This window comes from Eurytemora carolleeae, unplaced genomic scaffold (genome assembly GCF_000591075.1).
Source record: "Eurytemora carolleeae unplaced genomic scaffold, Eaff_2.0 scaffold1929, whole genome shotgun sequence".
Classification (NCBI taxonomy): Eukaryota; Metazoa; Arthropoda; class Copepoda; order Calanoida; family Temoridae; genus Eurytemora; species Eurytemora carolleeae.
Window position 1 is genome coordinate 17,874 of NW_019397817.1, and position 21,884 is coordinate 39,757.

The following is a 21,884-nucleotide window of genomic DNA, read 5'->3' on the forward strand; positions in this document are numbered from 1 at the left end:
CTTTAAAACTATGTCTTATAGTTCTTAACCACTCTTAAATCTGTCAAAATACAAAAGTGGAGACCAAGAGATATATTTCGAAGATCTTCATTTTTCGGTATCACAAATTGTGCATTCCTTGTTTTACAGATTATGCTTGCAGGCATTATTGTGTTGTCTGAAATCATTTACTGTGCAGCAAAATGGCTAAAATTCACTTCTGAAATCTTAATTTACGTTAACTTATATTTAAGTTAAATACAAATTCTAAGTCTGTGTTTGTAAACAAAGGGAGTCCAGTTTCTGTTGTACTGTACACTCCGTATACAGACCAATTTATATATATATATACATATTTCTAAATACTTGGGACATAAAATGTCGTCATCCAACTATGAGTTTGGTCCACTTTAGTATTTATTCACTTTGACAGTGTGCAGTGTATATTGTACAGTGTACAGTTCAATTTAGCAGTGTTCAGTGTTCAGTTTCCATATGCAGTTTTATAGTTCGCAATGCACAGTGTGCCGTGTGCAGTGTGTAGTGTATAGTGTTTAGTGTATCGTTGGCTGTGTGCAGTGTATATAGACACTGTAACGGGTAATTTTAAAATAGGTTAATCTGGGAGTGTCCATAACAACGCACAACATTTATCAAAAAATTATATGGAAACAAACTAAAATAAAATGTATGAAAATGCTTTAATTTATTTAACATAAGTTTTGATCAATATTTAACCCTATCCCTGCTGGGGTACTTGAAAACCAGGATACGCTGGGGGACCCCCCCCCCCCCAGCAGGAATAAGGTTAAGAACATAGAATTTGGACGAGGTTAAGGTTTCCTATGGGAAGTTTGTGAATCTGATATCTGTGCCTGGTAGACAAAATGTGAAGCTGTATTCATTTGCAGTAAAAATAAGAATAGTCTAACATAGATAGTTAGATAGTTTGTCAGGGGTTGAATTTGTGCCGAAAATGACACTCATGTCATTATGGGTGGTTGGTCAATTTGGTCATTTTACATATTGTGCATGCAAGTATATGGCTGTAGATACAAAACCTCAGGTTGATCAGGTTAATGGCTCCCAAACAACAATCGTTTTCAATGTTAAATTATTTAATTTACTTTGGGGGTATACATGAGTGTTGTTAAAGAGTGATGGGATCTAGTTTAAAACATTGGATGACTTTTGAAACCTGGTTGATTAAGTAAAATTGTTAATGATTGCAGAGTTATTCAGGTGATTTTAAGCATTTTCTAATTAAAATGATTTCACTTTTTAATGTTTCTTTTGTCTGTTGTTTGAGATATTGGTTTGGTTTGTGTTTCTCCGAAATGAAGGGGGGGGGGGGGTTTTTTTTTAAAGACAACTTCTCTTGGTTTAGAAAGGACTCAAACTCTTAGGTCCTCGAAAACATCTAGTTAAATGGATGGAGTATTGATAAGACTTACAAACAAACAAGCAGTGGTATTTGACTTTCTGAATCATGTCTAACCTGGTATTTAAAAGGGAAGATGCACAATTTGCCTGCAGTTGTTTTGCATGCTAATAAAAAATTAATTAATTTCAATAGAGAAAAAATGAAAACAATAATCTTCTCTTTTGAATCATAACATCTACAAATGCAATTTACAAGAAAGGTAAAATAAAGTATTTAAAAACAAACATATTTTACATCTGTAAGATAAAAGAAAATACATTCAAATGAACAAAATTGCTTGACTAACTATTTAATTCACCTGGAGCAACTTCACTGTTGCATTTAAACCTCATTCCTCCTTGCGGGCAAATACTGTACTTAACATCTTCATCAATTTCTTCAGTTTCACTTAGTCTTTTCTCTAGTAAAATTTAAATTAAGGTTAATTTTTTTATGAACTAAGCCAGTTAGAAGATTAAATTTAACAATTGTAACTGACAAAATTATTGCTTCTAGATATAAATAAATAGTGAACAAACCAGAAAGAACTTGAGAAGGCCAAGGAAGTCTAAAATTGACTTTCAAGACAGTGGAATATGGCGTCCTTAAGACCCACAATTACTCCTACCAAGGTAGTCATATTAAATATGACTACCTTGGTAGGAGTAATTGTGGTTCAGGTCTTCCTGAGGGCGACCTCAAGAAGCATCTTTAGGACATCTTGACTTGTTCTTCACAAGATGCTGTCAAGTCAGGGTGTTCACTGGTTCCCCCCTCAAAATAAAAATATTTGGAGGGTAGGCACATAGAAATTACCCCCTCCAATAAAATTAGGGAAACCTATGTTCGCCCTGACTTCACAGCAACTTGTGAAGAACCAGACATGATGTCCTGAAGAGGCTTCTTGAGGACGACCCCAGGGTTGCCTTCTCAGTAACAAAATATACGAACATGATCGTATACTGGAAAACCCTTCAACCCTTTCTTCGGCTCTGAGCAGAGTAGAGAACCTGAAGAATAAGATTAGTGCACAACCAACCTTAATAGAATACAGATGCAGAGTTTAATCTCCCATTTGTATAGGAAGGCTTGGTGGCTTTCACAACATACAGCTAACAGACAGCCAACAGATGGATACATCTTTATCATGCCTACCATGGGAACTAAGGAGGACACTGGCCTCCTTCCACCTCATTATACAAGGAGATATATCCTTGGGGTCCTCATCATCTCGGCAGATATCAGAGGATGCTCTTTACTCACCAACTGGTTTAGGAGAGCCAAACACACAGATACAACCATACTCATCTGCAGATCTCATCCAGAGATTCCACCATACTCATTTATAGATCTCATCAAGAGATTCCATTCCACCATACTCATCTGTATATTTTATCAGGAGATTCCACCATACTCATCCGTAGATCTCATCAAGAGATTCAAAACCTGTAGCTTCTAGAACTGGACCAATTACCCTAGTACCAGCCAGTCCGAACTAAATAGTGGAATATCCTGGATACAGAAGAGAACTAGGATATTCAAGATATCAGATGCTGTCTAAACCTGAGACTGGAGACGCTGATCTTTTACAGACAGCTATTCATAACTCTGGACCAGCTAGAAGATCCAGTCAGACTTAGGACTGTAGGAGCAGAAGCTAAACTTAATACAGGAGACGCTGCTCTTTACAGAGAGCTCTCCACATGCCCATCATAAAAGAATAGGATAATCTTGTGACAAGAGATGCTGATTCATGTATATGTTGTTAAAAATAGCTGCAGGACAACCAGGAGAGCTAAGACTTCCAAGACACATAGGAGAACTAGGACTTCTAGGACTTAAAGGATAACTAGGGATAGCTCTGAAAGCAGCTCGAACTGTAAGTAAGGCTAGCATAGCAGAGACTAAAAGGATAACTCTGGGAGAAGCTAGAACTGTAAGCAGAGCGAACATAGCAGAGACTCTAGGAGCAGCTCCGGTAAGGAAGGAAGCAGCTGGAGTAGCAGCTAAGATTGAAGTGTAAGAGATATTGAAGTGGAGCAGCTAAACAAGATATCGAGTTGAGGAAGCTGCCTAGATAGATACTGAACTGAAGCAGGTAAAAAAGATATCCAGTTGGAAAAGCTGCCTAGATAGATATGGAACTGGAGCAACTGAAACAAGATATTGAGATTGAGGAAGCTGTTCAGACTGACACGGAACTGGGACAGTTAAAAATCACAAAAAAAAATAATTTCCAAAATCAACCAGTCATTCAATGCATCAATGAAAGGATGAATCAATTAATATAGAAACGAATGAATAAATAAAGAAATATTTAAAATTTTAATTAAACATTTAATTTCTGTGAATTGTGCAATGTGTATTGTAATGAACAAACTTTTATATCATTCAAATTTCAGAGTTAAATCCTAAGGATATCAAGATCAATCATTTGCCCCTCCTCGGTTAAGGGTTATGCATAGGTTTCACTTTCAATCCCAGTTTCATAAACTATCCAATTCTAGTTATTCATATAGTTTAATGTTCATCTCTCAGAGTATAAATGAATATAATTTATTAGTTTATCTTTATTGGTTTAAATAATTTGTTAAAGTTTATTTCTGTCTTCTTGCATCTTGTTCAGATAATCATAATTCTCTGGTGTAATTAAGCAGCTCCCTCAACTCCTGTTCAGTATCTAACTAGGCAGCTCCCTGAACTCGATATCTCATTCAGATGCGCCTGTTAAGTATCTCCTATACTGTAATCCTGGATGATACATTAGCTGCTTTTAATTTTTCTCAAATCCAGCTGTTCCTAAAGTCTTTGTTATGTCCCAAGTAAGAAAAGTGAGGAATTTCCCCAGATTCTCCAACCGTGGGGACCAATTCCCTAGAATTGGTCCCCAAGATGAGAGATTTTTGTGGGATCACAGTTTTGATCGACTCAGTTTCAAGAAATTCCTGAGAAATTCTCCGGAATTTTTCCCCACGAAATTCCTCAGAATTTCTCCAGAAATATTCTCTGGAAATTCCTGAGAAATTCTTAGGACTTTGTCACCATGTTTATGGATTTTTCAGGGAATTTATTAAGAGAATTAGTTTTGAGAAATTCCTTGGAATTTCTCCGGAATTTCACAGCAAGAAATTCCTGAGAAATTCTCTGGAATGCTTCTCCGGAAATTCCTGAGAAATTCTTAAAACTTGGTCACGATATTTAGGGATTTTAAGGGGAATTTAATAAAAGAATTAGTTTTAAGAAATTCCTGGGAATTTCTCCGGAATTTCACATCAAGAAATTCCTGAGAAATTCTCCGGAATGCTTCTCCGGAAATTCCTGAGAAATTCTTAAAACTTGGTCACCAAGTTTACGGATTTTTCGGGAATTAGATAAGAGAATAAGTTTCGAGAAATTCCTGAGAATTTCTCAGGAATTTTTCTCAAGAAATTCCTAAGAATTTCTCAGGAATATTTCTCCGGAAATTCCTGAGAAATTCTCAGGACTTCCTCACAGAATTTTCAAGTTCCATTTTTCACCAAGAGGTGTCTCTGAGGTTCTCTTCTTTTATGCACTGCTCAATCTAAATCTTTTTTTCTTTGCAGCCTTATTGATAAAAAATGGTAATTTACTTCAGAACCATCTTTTTAAAAGAAATATTTAAAAATTTTAAAACATTTTTTTAATTTTTTCTTGACAATTCATTTGTCTGAATAAACAAAATACATGACAACTTCAGGAAGGTCAAAAACGGCTATAACATTCTGACTTAAGAAGATGGTTATACTTCTATAAAGTTGGAGGGGCAATATAGTTGTTAAGTTATTCACTACTTTTGTAAGTGAATATTTCAAGATATTCCTGAGGAACTCTTGAGAAAATCTTGGGAATAGTTCCGGGGAAATTCCCAGGAATTGCTTCTGAAGACCTTTTTGCTACAAATTTTCTGTCGACATTTTCACCAGATTTTCCTGTGAAAGATTCCTGAAAATTTCCGCGGATTCCCAGGAAAGATTCCTGGGAATTTCCGAGGATTTTCCGCAAAATTGTTACTTGGGGTTAGCTGTATTTTACCGCAGCTGCTCCTTGAATCTCTGACACTCTGGTTGTGGAGATGCTCCTACCATCTGAGATGTTCAAACTAGCTGAGATGTGTCCATGCAATCCACAACTGCTCCTAGAGTATGAGATATGCCCACAATATCCAGAGCTGCTCATAGAGTATGAGATATGTCCACAATATCCACAGCTGCTCTTAAGAGTATGAGATAGGTTCATGATATCCACAGCTGCTCCTACTACCTGAGATGCTCTCAATAGCTTAGATGCTTCCACTAGCTGAGATGCTTCCACTAGCTGAGATGCTTCCACTACATTCCCAGCTGCTTCTACAATAGGTCTGTAAAGAGCTGTTTGTGAAGAGCAACAGATACTGCCCCAAAATTATCTTGTATGTTGCTCTGGGAGTCCTAAGTCTGGCGGGATGCTCCAGTTCTTCTCTATATATTGGAGATCTTATTCTTTATCTGTATCCTAGTTCATGATATCTTAGTTCCCCTCGGTATCTTAGAGCTTCTAGTTCCTGTATATTCTTGTTCCTGGATATCCTCTCTCTTCTGTATCTTTATAGTAGTTTAGACAGGCTGGTACAAGAGCAATTGGTGCAGTCTATGAAACTAAAGGATATAAATCTCTTGATGAAATTGAATGGATCTCCTATTCCTGACTGGATCATCTAGCTGCTCCAGATATGTGAAGAGCTGTCTACAAAGAGCAATTTCCCAAATCCCAGGAAGGTATATAGCATCTGGTATTTTGGATTATCTCATTCATATTTAGATATGCCGTCCTCATAGATCCTCGTTGTTATCATCATTTTTGTCATCATTGTTATCATCTACAAAAGATCTGTGGAGAACTGTTTCCCAATGAGTGGCATCTCTGTTCACAGAATCCTCTGGTTCCCCTATTGGTTCCAAAACAGGTCTAGCTTCTGCTCCTGGAGTCCTAAGTCTGACTAGATCTTCCAGCTGCTCCAGACATGTGGAGAGCTGTCTGTAAAGATCAACTTCTCCAATCGCAGGTGTAGGCAGCATCTAATATATTGAATATCCTGGTTCTCCTCTGTATCCAGAATATTCCAGTTGGTAGTTCAGATGGGTCTGTACAAGTGTAGTTGAACAAGCTGAACTGGAGTAGAACCTCATTGTCCTAGATCTGTACTTGCTCTATATCTCCAGTGGACCTTTCATTAGGCCCAGCTCAAGTATCTAGAGTAGTTGAACAAGCTGTAGATCAGAAGAGTCTCTGTTACTCTGGTTGTGAGTATCTAGAGTAGTTGAACTAGCTGTGGCTCGGAAGAATCTCTGATACTCTGGTTGCAAGTATCTGGAAACCCTATATATAGCTAGATGTAGAACTCGAAAGATGTTCCTTCTAATGTTCATGTGGGATTTTATAATTAAACTGAGGATTTTCTTGGCGTTGTGTCTTGGCAAGACCTCTAACAGATGTGGATAAAATATTGGTAGGAACAGGCTAAAATGGGAATGGGGGGAACAAGTCTTTGTTTTGACTTGACACTAGACTAATTCAAGATGCGGGGGAAAACAGAGAACACTCCTGAAAAAGGGGACAGGGAGCAGGATACCCAATTATTTGTATGGTTATATCTCATATTACAAGATATTTGATAAATTTGATATTTTTTAGAAAATTGAGGGTCTTAAGACTTAAGGACGCCCTTGACCATGTCCAAGACGCTCCTGTAATTTTTGGGAAGTGTATTAAAGGAGAGTGAGTTAAAAAGATCTTCTCTGGTTCCAAAATCAGTCACTAATGATTTGCAGATTTTATCCTGCTCCTTCAGAGATTTGATTCTCTACAATATTCTAAATACTGTCCTTTGTTATTTTAGTTTCACAAAATTATGTGTTCTTAGAAAAACTTTGAATTTGCCAAATTGCACATAATTATGACCTAATTACTCATAATTAAAACATTTAACTAATGCTTTAAAAATTATGCAACATTTGGGACATGATATAATGCTCATTCTGAAAGGAAAGACATTGTTAAAATACAAAACAAAATTGAGACTACAAACGCTGCTAAAATATCATATATCTTATAACCATATATCAAATATAAACTCTGATTTATTGTATTGTATTACATACAAACCATTTCTCTTTACATGGTTCCCTTATCTATAGGACCTGATTTCAAACATGGAAGGTAATCTATTGAGTATTATACCTTATCACTTATGGACCCAAATCTGTTTTACCTGATATTACATAAGGACCATGGTCCAGAAACCCTTCTGGTATCATCTTAGATATGAACTGGCCCAAAAACTCTATTTTCATTTCAATAGTTGCAGACGAATTCAGGATATGGATCTTGATCCTGATAAAAAAAGTTATTACTGTCATAAAAATGTTTAAATTAATTGTGCAGGAAAGCTTGTTTTTTTCTGAATCCAAATAAATCTGGAATCAAATCCTAAAGCAGTTTCTGTTGCCTTACCTCTCAAAAACATAAGGCTGAGGAAATCTAAGAATCCTTTGATATGGTTCAGTTAGAGTATCAGGGGATGAGTAGAATACTTTGATTTTTGGTACAGTTACATCTTCTTCAGTTATATTTACAGTCAACTCTTTGATCCAGTTCTTTGGGCTAGTTGTTATTAACAGGGAATCCACCATTACTCTCTTCGCTAATTCTATCTCAATCCAGGATGCCCCAGTGCCCCTAGATTCCGAACATTTATATAAAATCAAAAAAATTCTTGCTAACTCATTTAAAGTTATATAATTCATAATAATTTGATATTGTTTGAAAAATCTAAATCTAATTTTTTTTTTTAAATGTTCAAATTTTTAAACTTTTGCTTAGCTTTCAGATGTACTAAAATCTCAATAACCAAAAATTTAAAATTAATTGTGGGTAAAACATTCTGCACTTACAAAACATACCAAATACATACCAAATACCAAATACCAAATACTTAACCCCTTATATTTTAGCAATTAGACTCAATAAAGTGAAATCATACATTCAATTTGTTCTTGATTTAATCTTAATTTTATTAAGCAACAATAACAACTTTAATGAATATATGTGCTTATATACAAAAAATAGTTTTTTTTTATCCATTACAGATTAAACAAAAAATTATCTAATAATTATACTCTTTTCTTTTTACCAATTCTCAAGGAAAAAATGATGGAATTACTTTGACCACCTTTTCTATGTAAAACCTGTTTTAGTAAATGTATTTAACCCTATATATAAAGAGGCTGAAAGGTCTGAATTTATGCAAACACTGGCGGTAGGGAACAATAATGATATATTAAAACTAAGTTACAGGGATGCATTTCATGTTCATAGTCCAATTTATCAAGGTCAGCTTAATTAATAAAAAATTATACTTGTAATATAAATGATCTGGGTGCTAGGGAGGTTTTAAAAATGTCCAAATAAGTCTGAAAGATATACAAATTAAATCTTTAAAAAGTTATGGCTATTTATTATTTTACTATGATCAGCCTTTAACCGTCTTGTACTAACTGCCCAAGAAATACAATTATAAAAATGGATTTAATTCTCTTTATATTTCTTTATAGTAATAATTTTATATTAAATTCTCCTAATTAAATGTTTTTTTTAAGCTTTATTACCCTTTTAAATAAAATATATTTAATTGCCCCAATAACAAATAATAAAATATAAAGATAAAGTTTTAATTTGAATTAAATTTTTTTAGATTGCACAAATTTTATATTTTTAATGTATTTTGAAATGATGTATGTGTTATTAACACTAAACATTCTATAGGTTGGGCCACTAAAGGCTGTTCCTGAAAAAATTCCAAGATTTGCATCACTTTTTTAGGACGCATTTTTATCTTTTATAATGGTTTCCAAAATGAGCCATCCGTTTGACTTTTTTTTGTCCATTTTTTGCATTTGGAAAAACTTTCTTTTCTCTCATATTTGATGCAATAAAAATGCGTTTTTTCACAACTTCATTCAGCACCATCTAGTGACACAAATATTCTTTTCACCTTTTTGAAATTCTTTTAATATTAAGGGAAAAGTTTATGACTCAAAAATTCTTCTTTTTCATGAAAAAGGCAATAGATATAATCTAACCTAGTTAACTGAATTCTCAGGGGTATTCCAGGAAAATCTGGGAGAATAGATGAATCTATTTCAAGAAAATCCATTCCTTCATTATGTATCTTGTATTGCAGCTCCACTTCATCGATAAGCCAATAAAGCCCCAAGGGTTGGACTAAATATAATCATGTTTCTAGTCTAAATTCAGTTATTTCTTTAAAAACTGAAGAGCATTTATGATCCTAGAAACCTTTCTTTTTGTAGATATATATCTGATACAAGAAAATACAAATATATTGCAGTTTTACTATCTTTATAAGAATTTTCTGTTTATTTCACAGAGAAATATCTCAATAATTGTATAAAGGGTATTACCTAAATCCTTCTGGCAGACTCCAAACCCATCCTGTTTGTCTGTAGCTACTTTTACTGTACCATCCCCATCAATTGTAAGCACTACATAAATATATAGAGTTATGAACACAGAATCTGTTAACAGTATAAATTGTATTTTTACCATTTTATCATTTTTTTTTAAAGGTTTCTTATTTTATCCTAAAACTTGGTGGTATATTATTTATACAAAGAGTTTCTTTACTTTTAAAATTAGATCAAATTTTTTAACAAATAAACTTGAAAATATAATAATTAGACCCCCAAGCCTTTATAGGGTTAAATATCTAAGTAGTCATCTTTATTTACCTTTGCCTGAACCAAAATAATTATCATTAGCAATAGGATCTGGATCCAACTTAAACCCATCATGTTCTCCAGATGAATCTAAGAATTATTGTTTTATATTGGGTTGCTCAGAGCATATGTTATTTTTTCAAACAAGCATATTCATGAATGTAATAGTTTTGGTACAACTGAATGATACCATATATGCCCTAGGGGGAGGTTTAGAATGTCAAATATAATTTCAACTATTAAGGGTCAAATTATGCTGCAAAGATAAACAGTGTGTCTAATAAGCATAAACTGTGAAAAAGAAATTGAGTCTCTGACACAAATTCAAATTTTGAAATCCCTTTTTTGTAAATTGATATTTCAAAATTGGATTATTTTATCTGACAGAATTCATAGCTTGCAATATCTAAGGTTTACAAAAATGGGTTGCGAAGATAGGGATTAGAAAATCTGAATTTGAGCCAAAAACTGCTTTACAACTTCTCAACAAAAATAAGAAGGACTGAAGTAATGTTTTTTATTTGTATACAAATTTATTTTTATAACAAGATAAATATAGATTTCAGATACTTACAATAGAAAGGATAAAATCCTGGTTCAATTGTGAGATCATTAAATATGATTCCCTCTCTTATATCTTTTCTCCGTACCCCAAGATGGTACATATCAACAGATCTAAGACATGTTATATGTTTCAAACATAAGAAGAAATGGTTAATAAACTTTTGAAACAGTTTTTTTTTTTGGTTTCTGATAATTATTCAAAAAATTATTACATTTTCTGGTTTCAATTACTGTTAATTATTCTAATAAAGATTTAGAATTTGCTTAAGATTGCTATCACTTTTTCTATTTCAAACTCATTCATTTTATAGTAGCAAAGGATTGCAATTAATGTTAATGCATTTCATGTTTATACCATTTTGATATATGTTTGTTGAATATGTTTTGCATCAATTTGTTTTAACAAATGTTTGACGGGTATCAACCATTATGAATTAGTCAGAATGTGCCACTTGATCTAATAATGTTAAATTTCTAACATTTACAATTTGAAACAAAACGTCTGAGGCTTTATGACTTACTGAAATAAGTTTAGAATGGATTCAACTTCTGCAAGGGCTCGGGGAGCCCAAAGATGTGAACTTATTTGGTTGCATCTTTCTTCAAGTAATACAGGAGGTCCTTTCTCAACACTCTTATAGCATCTGGAACCTAGTCTTACAAACTCTTCTTCACATTCTGGAAAATACATAAGCATAATGCTTTTTGTTTCATTATATTCCTGCTAATATTTGTATAATGCCACACTATTAAGAAAGACGTTACAAGTTTTTATACATAAATCTTTACCAGCAACATAAACAGAAAACACACTGTTTGAGAACAAAGATTGACACTCAACATCTTCAGCTTGGCTTGAATCTGATCCAAACAGTTGGTTAATTTCAGTTTCGTTTTTACAAGCACAAGCTCCAGGAGAGAACAGAGAAAACCGTGTTCTTACAGATTTACAGTGGATTAAACATTTAAAATGTGAATCTATAACATTGAGATCACTGTTGCTGGTAGTAAACTTGAGGCAGCCCAGATATATAGGCTGGTCAACTTTAATATCTATTGGGGAAAATGATATTAAACCCCCTTCGGTTGTTGATGCTTTGATGGAGATATACTTTGGTAACTCAGAGATATTTTCAATTGGAATTATCAATGGGATGCTTTCAGATTTTTCTGTCATAGGAAGCGTTTTCTGAACAACTATGTCCTCACCAACTTCAGCAGAAACTCTAAATTCTCCAACCTTTTTTGGATTTCCAGGCATTGACCTGAATTATTATGATTGACAATTATGTCATGACATCTGATTTTGCTAAATATTTTGCAATGCATGTAGAAGATGAATTTCTGTTGTGTTGCATAGTGATGAACTTAAAAAAAAGGATTTTTGTATTTTTAATGGAAAATATCTTTTAAGAACTTTTTTTTCAATATTGTGCAAATACATTTTATTACTTTCATGTAAACCTCAATTTTGTTGGTTTAATATTAGAAAACTTTAACTCATTTTGCCTTTAATGAACAACTTTAAACATTGATTTTGTTACCTAATCCATGTTTTCAAGTAGGAAGTTGGGTTAAATTTCATAATATATTCCTCTGGAAGATGAGGAATGATAGCTTCAAGATTAAGATCATATTTTAAATCATATTGAATCTTTAAATCAGAGCAGTACACTATCCTCTCTACACTATTCCCCTCAACTTGTCCACCAAGGCCTTTCAGATCTAAGGAAACACAAGATATTTCTTAACTATAACACCTTATAATTTTATTTAGCATTCAATTAATCAACACTTACTTCTTTCTTTCTCGCACACATAGTTCACTGCAAAATTAATGTGATTTAAAAACTAGGAAAAATAATCAAAATATTTTCTTTTATTTCTTAATATTTGGAAGAGTTTCATTAGAATTTTATTAACATTTTTCATTCTCTGATTAGACTGCTTGTATGAAATAATTGTATTTTCAATATACCTGTCTTATGACAATAAATATCTTTCATTATGGTACCATCAACGCGGATACAATCTTCTTTTTTTGATTCATCATTAGTAGCTTCTAGATCCCAGTTTGAAATATCTCCAAGTGGCTGTCGATACCATCCATAATCCCAGAAGAACGCTGTAGGATTATAGCTTGTTCTGTAAGAGGAAGTCCAATATTCATCATTCCAACTTTGATTTTGTCCAAACTTTAGAAGCTCTGTGTCCAAGTTAGATATTAACCTAGCATCATTTCCAATACATTTGGCATGGGCATTCCAGTAGTTTAGTTTTTCTACATCACTATGAAGTAGGCATTTTTTATTCTTGTAGTCAATCCATCCTTTAGGGCAAGCTACACAAGAAATTGGAAAATTACTCATAGATTCAATAAAAGAGTAATAACAAGAAAATTAATTAATAGATATTTCAGAGCAACATATTTCATAATATTTATTCATAATATTCATAATTTTTATAATGTTTACATGGGGACACATTGAGTCCTTGATAGGTAAAAAACATTTCAAATATTACCTGGCAACATTTGATGAAAATATCTGTCATGAGTTGATCCATTGTAATTTTCAGGCGAAGAACAGCTAGAAGTTTCCTCCAAACCTTTAAGATCAGAGTTCTCCCAGTTTTTAGTGGCATCAATAGTCGCCCAACTATCATCACATTCCAAAACAAATGTGATTTTACTAACATCAGGATTTGTCACCTGGAAAAAAAACAATATATAGATTATTTCTAAAGGTTTCAATTTTACAATAAAATTGAACCATTTAGCACAGACTATTATGGCCTTTATTATCTTACACAAATATTTTGATTATTTGTTATCACTTACAAAATGCTAACACAACCAAAATGTTTCCAATCTCAAAAAGTTGTTGACTTATATTATTGATAAAGCTAAACTTTGTAAAAAAAAATATGCAACGTTGATTATCAAATTTTGCAAAGTCACAATATCTTCAATCTCTAAAAGGATTTGTATTAATTCCCTTCTTTATAGTCTAAAGTGTCTAGCATGTGTTAGTTAGAAAAGTAAAAAATAAGAATTCAAAAGTCTAACATAATTCTTGTTATTTGCTTTAGCACTACCTGATAAAGTGGTAAATGTTTGAGTTTAAGATGTGGATAGTAAATACACTCAACCCAGCGGTCAGATGAGAGAGTAGTAAACATATCACACTTGGTCCCCAGCAAACATCTTCTAGCACATTCTTCCACACTCTTTACTGCTTTCCGGGTTCGGAATTCGATGGAACCTATTCCTGAATTTATGTCTAAAATAACTTAATTTTATCTGCTTGAACATTCTAAAAAGTCTATCTGGGAAGTAGAATTCTGATTAATTTCTGTGGGAAATTAGAAGTTAGGTCACATTTGATATAATTAAAAAATTTAATCTTTTCTTAGTCCCCCTCTAATATATTTGAGCTTAATTATTGTCTCTTTAATGTATATTGAATTAAACACCCTGTATCTACTTACCAGCTGGACTACTGAAAACACTTGACATTTGTGATGTGCCCCAGTTAGCCCTCAAGGATATTCCAGGATGCCTAAACATTGCCTTTGCCTATGCATCAAGATGTTTTTTCTAATATTGATAAAACTAAAGTATTGCCTTTTAAATGTGAGCTAATGCATTAGCTTATTTTAATCAAAATTAAGATTAGTATATAGTAGATACTTTTAATCATTGCTGATCTAAACTATTCCAAATCAAATATATGTGCGATTCATTTTGGGTTTTTCTTTTAAACCCCTATAAAGTCAGAGAGAGTAATAGTGGAACTTGGAGTATTTCTTTAAAATTTAAAATATGTAGAACAAAGAAAAGAGCTGTAGTAATTATGACAGGGTCTTTTTGAAAGATATACCATGTGTTCAAACTACATATGAATGATCTGTAAACATAATCTGTTCAAATATAACCTGGCCCAACGTGGATAGCATGGTTTGGTTAATTTTGTGCTGTTAAGTCCTTTTCCAAGATATCCATCTTCAATTTTCCTGGATAAAAATGTGTCAGGTCTTTTTGCATTTAGAAAATATTAGTCTGTTTATAGGGATAGTGTAATGTAACAAAAAATGTTTTTTTGTTTTTTTTATGTTACAATAATATGAAAAGTTTGGATATATATTAATATAAGAGATGACTAATGAATATGCCAGCAAAGACAAATAGTTTTTTATTTCATGCTTAAAGGAAATGAGTATATGCCACAAACTCTAATTTTCAATTACTATATCTTTACAACCTGATGTTGTAGACTTTTAATATTGAAACATTAAAGGTTTAAACCATTAGGTTGGGAAGATATTGGTATTAGTATATGTGACTAAAACTTAGTTCCTTTCTAAAGGGAACCTAATTTTACTTATGATTACCTGTAAGAGAAAATATTATTTCTAATGATTACCTGTTAAGAGAAACGATTATCACAAAGATTACTTATAAAGTGAACCTAGTTTTACTTATGATTACCTGTAAGAGAAAATATAATTCCTAATGATTACCTGGTAAGGAAACCGATTATCACAAAGATTACTTGTAAAGTGAACCTAATTTTACTTATGATCACCTGTAAGAGAAAATATTACTCCTAATGATTACCTGGTAAGGAAACCGATTATCACAAAGATTACTTGTAAAGTGAACCTAATTTTACTTATGATTACCTGTAAGAGAAAATATAATTCCTAATGATTACCTGTTAAGGGAACCGATTATCACAAAGATTACTTGTTAAGTGAAACTAATTTTACTTATGATTACCTGTAAGAGAAAATATTATTCCTAATGATTACCTGTTAAGGAAACCGATTATCACAAAGATTACTTGTAAAGTGAAACTAATTTTACTTATGATTACCTGTAAGAGAAAATATTATTCCTAATGATTACCTGTTAAAGGAACCGATTATCACAAAGATTACTTGTAAAGTGAACCTAATTTTCTTATGATTACCTGTAAGAGAAAATATTATTCCTAATGATTACCTGTTAAGGGAACCGATTATCACAAAGATTACTTGTAAAGTCAACCTAGTTTTACTTATGATTACCTGTAAGAGAAAATATTATTCCTAATGATTACCTGTTAAGGGAACCGATTATCACAATTACTTGTAAAGTGAACCTTTTTTATAAAAGATTACCTGTAAAGGGAAACTATTTTTACTAATAAGTACATGTTAACCCTATTCCTGCTGGGGGGGGGGGGGGTCAATTTGACCCCCCCCCCCCCGGTAGTTTTTTTTTACATAACTCAAAAAGTATTGGTCAGAGGCTGTTGAAATTTTCTGACTTTTAATACATACCCAAAGCCCTCCCTTTAGGCCTAAAACCGGGCTTTAATACTAACTGCCTGAGTTCTCAGGCACACTGCCTGAATGACTGCTACTAAATCTTTGTTTTGACCCACTTCCACTTGTCAGATTTTGATATAATTTAGCTTTTTGAAAAGCCTTTGACAAAAGCAAATGAATTGCACAAGTTTTGCGAAAAAAATTACAAATTTTTACAAACAACCTGTCAAAGGAAATTTGCACATTTTTAGTTTTTCTTGATTAAAAATCAGGTTATTTAAAATTTTGCTAAATTTTTTGCATATTTAAAATCGCATGGTCAAGGGATTTTCAAAAATGCATTATTTTTTCATTTTTTGGACAAACTTTGTTTTGCAAACATTTTTACTATATAACTGGTTGTTGCGATAAAAAATTCAATTTTTGCAAATTTGCAATTTTTTTGCAGATTCTAAAAGTAGAGCACAAGAGCTTTCCCAAGATGTATCATTTGTCATATTTGGACATCAAACATGGGATTTAGAGGGGGGGGGGGTCAAATTGCTCCCCCCCAGCATATCCTGGTTTTCAAGTACCCCAGCAGAGATAGGGTTAACAGATTACTTGTAAAGTAAACCTATTTTTACAAAGGATTACCTGTAAAGGAATCATATTTTTACTAAAATATACCTGTAAAGTGACCTATTTTACTAATGATTACCTGTAAAGGGAACCTATTTTTAATAATGATTACATATAATGGGAACCTATTATCTCTAATGATTACCCGTTAAGGGAACCTATTATTAGTAGTGATTATGTGTTAAGGTAATCTATTGTAAAGTGAACCTATTTTTACAAAAGATTGCCTGTAAAGTGAACCCATTTTTACAAAAGATTGCCTGTAAAGTGAACCTATTTTTGCAAAAGATTGCCTGTAAAGGGAACATATTTTTACTAATGATTACCTGTGAAGTGAACCTATTTTACTAATGATTACCTGTTCAGGGAACCTATTTTACTAATGATTACTTGTAAAGTGAACCTATTTTTACTAAGGATTACCTGTAAAGGGAACCTATTATTACTAATGATTACCTGTTCAGGGAACCTATTTTACTAATGATTATTTGTAAAGTGAACCTATTTTTACTAAGGATTACAAGTAAAGGGAACCTATTTTTACTAATAAATACCTGTAAATGAACTTATTATCACTAAAGAATTAGTTATAAAGGGAACCTATTATTGCAAATAATTACCTGTAAAGGGAACCTATTATTGCTAATAATTATCTGTAAAGGGAACTTATTATTGCTAATAATTACCCGTAAAGGGAACCTGAAGAACCATCTTCTTGAACATTGTCATCATAATCATCTAGTGCCCTGAACATGAAATTATGAACATTTCTTTGAATGACCAAATTTTTTGGAGAAACAGGAATTCCCCCATGATACAGCAAAACCAGGCCTGTAATTTTGAAAAATCATCAATGATGAAGATTAATTATTTAACTAAAGGAAAAAACTAGAAAACAACATTAAATTTCTACTATTTTGAATGGATGATAAATTTTATTTACTGATCAAACAGAAATTTAAGATATTTGTTTTCTGAGGTAGGAATTAATCAATACTAGGAAACAGTTGAACTGGGTACATTAAGTTGAACCACTTCTCTAGTAAACTTCATTTGCAATAGAGATGTTGTTTAACCATAAAAATCTAGTTGAACTACTTCTTTGTTTTTTACTAAATCCAAACTAAAGTCCCAACTCTGTTCTTCTAGTGCTATTTTGCAATTCATTAAATACAATATCATAATTCATACATTAATCTAAAATTCAATAAAAAAGTATATTTTAAGCATGCAAGCAAGGAACTGGTAAATATATAAATGTCGTCTTCCTATTCCACTGTACTTTCCAAATAAAAACGTAGGGCACTAATATGAATATTTGAATTATAATTTTTAAAAAAACACATATTGCCCGCCTCCTCAATGAGTGGACATATGCAAATAAGTTGGTACACTTATGAAAATAAGAATATTGTATACCTATGATTTTTATGTTTTGACTATTGTTATTTAAAGATTTGGCTACAAAGCAAAATCAGTTTAACTTAAATATCTTATTTTAGAAAAATACGGTGCTCTTTGGTCAATAACTCTGATTTTTTGTTTGTATCTCTGTTAGTAAATGATGTTTATTTTTGAAGATTATCACAGAAAAATTAGAAAACAGTGAACTGTTAAAAATAAAATATAGAGCACCTATCTGTTCGAGTTGTTTCACTGGTAGACTTGTAGAAATTTCCAGCATGAACCCTGGAAAACAGGGTCCAGGCCAGAAACAGATACTTTAGCTCATTCATCTTTTTACCATATAATTCTGATTAACATAATCTAAGGAAAAGTACAGTGTGTAAATTATTAATGAATGTAAAGTGAAATAGTGTTCAGATTCGAACAAATATGGGCACATTCTTTCCTTTTTGGTATTTCTCTTGCATTTTTATAAAATGATAGTTTCTACATATCTCAGAACGATCCAACTTTTTGTCCATCGTTTTTTATATGAACAATACTATCATTTTGTTCGTTATCAAAAATAAGAATGTTTTCTTTCGAAAACGATGTCCATCTCTATTAAAGACTTTAAAATGATCAGTATCTTAAATTTACAACGTTTACAGTTTTCAAGTATAGCATGTCTTTAAATAACTTAAAATAACTTAATAGTGTAGAGTGCAAGACCATACAATGAAAAGAGAGCAGAATACAAAGAATAGATTGTAGATATCTGTATAACTGTAGAACGCAAAGAAAGTTGATTGGAGAATGCACAAAATAAATTTTTGGGGTGTAAAGATTACAAAAAAAGTGAAAAGTTCAGAGTGAAGAGTGTAATATTTTAGAATACAGAATGTTGAGAGTATTACGTTGTAAAGACTGAACTGCAGAGTGTAGAGTATAGATTGCAGAAAGTAGAGTATAAAGATTGATTTGTATAATGTAAAGTGTAAAGTTATAATGTAGAATGTAAAAACGGAAATAGAGAGAGTGTAGATGGTAGAGTATTAAGTTTGATTTGCAGAATGTAAAGTGTCGAGTTAGTAATGTAGAATGTATAGACTTCACTGCAGAGTGTAGAGCGTAGATAGCAGAGTATAAAGTTTGATTTGCAGAATGTAAAGTGTAAAGTTATAATGTAGAATGTAAAAACGGAAATAGAGAGAGTGGAGTGTAGATAGTACAGTATTAAGTTTGATTTGCAGAATGTAAAGAGTCAAATTAGTAATGTGTAGAATGTAAAGACTTCACTGCAGAGTGTGGAGTGTAGAGTATGTGCAGAAAGAAGAATATAAAGATTGATCTGCAGTCATAGGCAGTTTCAGGGGGTGTGGACTTCCATAACCCCCCTCAGTGAAATTAGGGGGGGGGGTACCCCCCTGGATTTTAAGAAATCATTTCCCATTTAAAGTATAGTTTTATTAATTCTTCTATATAAATAATAAAGTTTACTTGACAGTGACAACATTATGAAAATAAATTTTAAGTAAGATATCAATTATCATGTTTCTAAATATTAAAGCCCTCCTCCATAAAATACATCCATACTTTTCCCAGTACACGGCATATCTCAGGAATATGGGCATTACTAAAAAAGAGACCTTGGTATCAACCGAGTTGGGGAAGGCAGGCGGCCATGAGCCACCACTATTTCCCCTTTAGTGCCACATATTAGCTTTTTTCTCTTTCCGGCAGCCATGAGCCACCAATATTTCCCCTTAAATTCTTAAACTGTTTTACAATGAAATTTTTGACAAATTTGACTGAGTATTGCATCTTGAAATATCACAAAGTTGGTTAATATGTGATTTTAAGATGGATTTAGTATAATGAATCAGTAATTGAATAATCATTAGACTTTGTGATATTTCAAAATGCAATGCTCAGTCAAATTTGTCAAAAATTTAATTGTAAAACAGTTTAAGAATTCAACACACAAAATATTAATCTTAAGTAGAATTGAAAAAATGGTTTGAGTGACATAGCTGGTTTTTTTTTAATCAGACTTTAAAGGCCCTAAATATACCATTTAAAAAAGTAGTTTTGCCCAGAAGAGTCAAATGTGGTGGTAAGGAAGGGGAAATAGTGGTGGCTCATAGCCGCCTGCCTTCCCCCGCTCATCAACCACTGAAAGTTTAAAACTAAAACTTTGTGATATAAATATTGCCAGCGCAATGCAGTGCTCTCACTAGTTTGGCAGTTTATAATGTGAAGCATCTTAGGTATTTCTTATATGAACGCTGTGAACTGAGACCAAATTTTTATCTTTGCATTTTCAGATGACATGAAATGAAACAGTTTCAACACACAGCCTCAAAAGTCATTATTTTACTTTTTTTCTTCTAATCCTGGTCACCCTACCCCAGCAAAAAAACTATGGTTCAATATAATTTAATTATCTATTACTTTCTATTCTATAATTTTTATTTAATCAAAGGGACTGTAAGCGTAATTTCAATTCAAGTGACCCTCCAAATCTCATACAAAGAAAGCAATGCCCGATTCACAATGTTGCCCTTAAAAGCTTTTTTCTGATAAAATATGAATTTATAGATACCAATGTTTTTAATTTTGAAAACTGATCGTTACTTACTAAAAGAGAAAGAATAATAGCAGAAAAATAAAAATAATCCTCCCTTACTTAGACTAACATGACTGATATGTTATGTTAAATTGTTATATCAATTTGGTAATTAAAAAGCGATTCTGCACTCGTTTTTTTTTCACAATGTATTCTCGACATTTTTTACATGCTCATCATATCTGTTCTTGAATATGTTTAAAGATTTAGACTCCTTTATATAGTCCGGCAAACTGTTCCATGGGTTTATCACTATCACAGAAAAAGAGTTTATGTAAAATGTATGTATGTAAATATATAGAGTACCATTATAAAGTTCAGCAATCTATAATATTTTTTAATAAATGAATGGATTATAAAGGCATTTTTCCTAAAAGAAATTGTAATTTCAGTAGGGTTAGGAGGGTAAATAGAACTTTTTAGCTTTTAATTTAATTATTTTTTGTTTAATCCCCCCCCTCTTAAATCCTGAAACCGCCTATGTCTGCAGTATGTAAATTGTCAAGTTAAAATGTAAAATGTGTAAAGACTAAACTACAGATTGTAGAGTGCAGTGTGCAGATAGCAAAGTATGAAGAATCATCTGCAGAGCAAGGATGAAATGTAAAATTCAGAATGTAGATTGTAGAATAATAAAGTTAAGTGACACGGCTTGAACTGAACTGGAACTTTATGTTTGGGGCCGCCAACAGTGCGGGAACGAGGGCAACCTGAAAGTCACTTGGTTACCATTTTAACCCTATACAGGCTTTTTTATACTAGCACTCTTATTTTCGACACTAATACCTTGACTTTTCTTTTTCTTTTAAGGAATAGTAATGTTAATGATTTTTTGTGCAGGGTACATAGGTGGTAAAAAAATCTAAAAAAGCTCATAAATTGTTTTCTGACAAAAGCTACAGATCTAAAAAATAATTCTTAACTCTATCAAGGCTGGGGGGTCTAAATTTATGTATAGCCTAGGGGGCGTTAGGCGCCACCCCCCTCCTAGAAAAAGGCCTTCAAGAAGAGAATAAGTATAGGGTTGAAATGCATGTTCATTGTTCATAGCCCAATTTTTCAAGGCCAGGTCATAGAAAAGAAATTAGACCAATAACTTTAACCCTGTGGAAGACGATGCCTGGCCGCGTTAAACTAGTTCCACAAGATTCAACAGAATGAGATAGAACGGATA

General features: G+C 32.5%; 1 protein-coding gene across 2 annotated transcripts in view; it reads right to left on the minus strand.

Moving 5' to 3' along the window:
• Positions 1 to 18,458, minus strand: part of LOC111716007 (uncharacterized) — a gene marked incomplete at its 3' end in the record, with an annotated part of 33,456 nt that extends 14,998 nt beyond the window's left edge. Inside the window, 19 exon segments of one of the 2 annotated variants that reach the window (XM_023491417.1) lie at positions 1,478 to 1,527; positions 1,722 to 1,823; positions 7,671 to 7,792; positions 7,913 to 8,137; positions 9,541 to 9,682; positions 9,883 to 9,963; positions 10,210 to 10,287; positions 10,772 to 10,872; positions 11,283 to 11,439; positions 11,551 to 12,026; positions 12,306 to 12,486; positions 12,561 to 12,587; positions 12,740 to 13,102; positions 13,285 to 13,471; positions 13,858 to 14,030; positions 14,251 to 14,321; positions 14,698 to 14,775; positions 17,382 to 17,441; positions 18,331 to 18,458. In XM_023491417.1, the coding sequence (XP_023347185.1) occupies positions 1,478 to 1,527; positions 1,722 to 1,823; positions 7,671 to 7,792; positions 7,913 to 8,137; positions 9,541 to 9,682; positions 9,883 to 9,963; positions 10,210 to 10,287; positions 10,772 to 10,872; positions 11,283 to 11,439; positions 11,551 to 12,026; positions 12,306 to 12,486; positions 12,561 to 12,587; positions 12,740 to 13,102; positions 13,285 to 13,471; positions 13,858 to 14,030; positions 14,251 to 14,321; positions 14,698 to 14,775; positions 17,382 to 17,441; positions 18,331 to 18,431 (2,775 nt within the window). 2 annotated transcript variants of the gene reach the window in all.
• Positions 18,459 to 21,884: the final 3,426 nt, after the last annotated feature.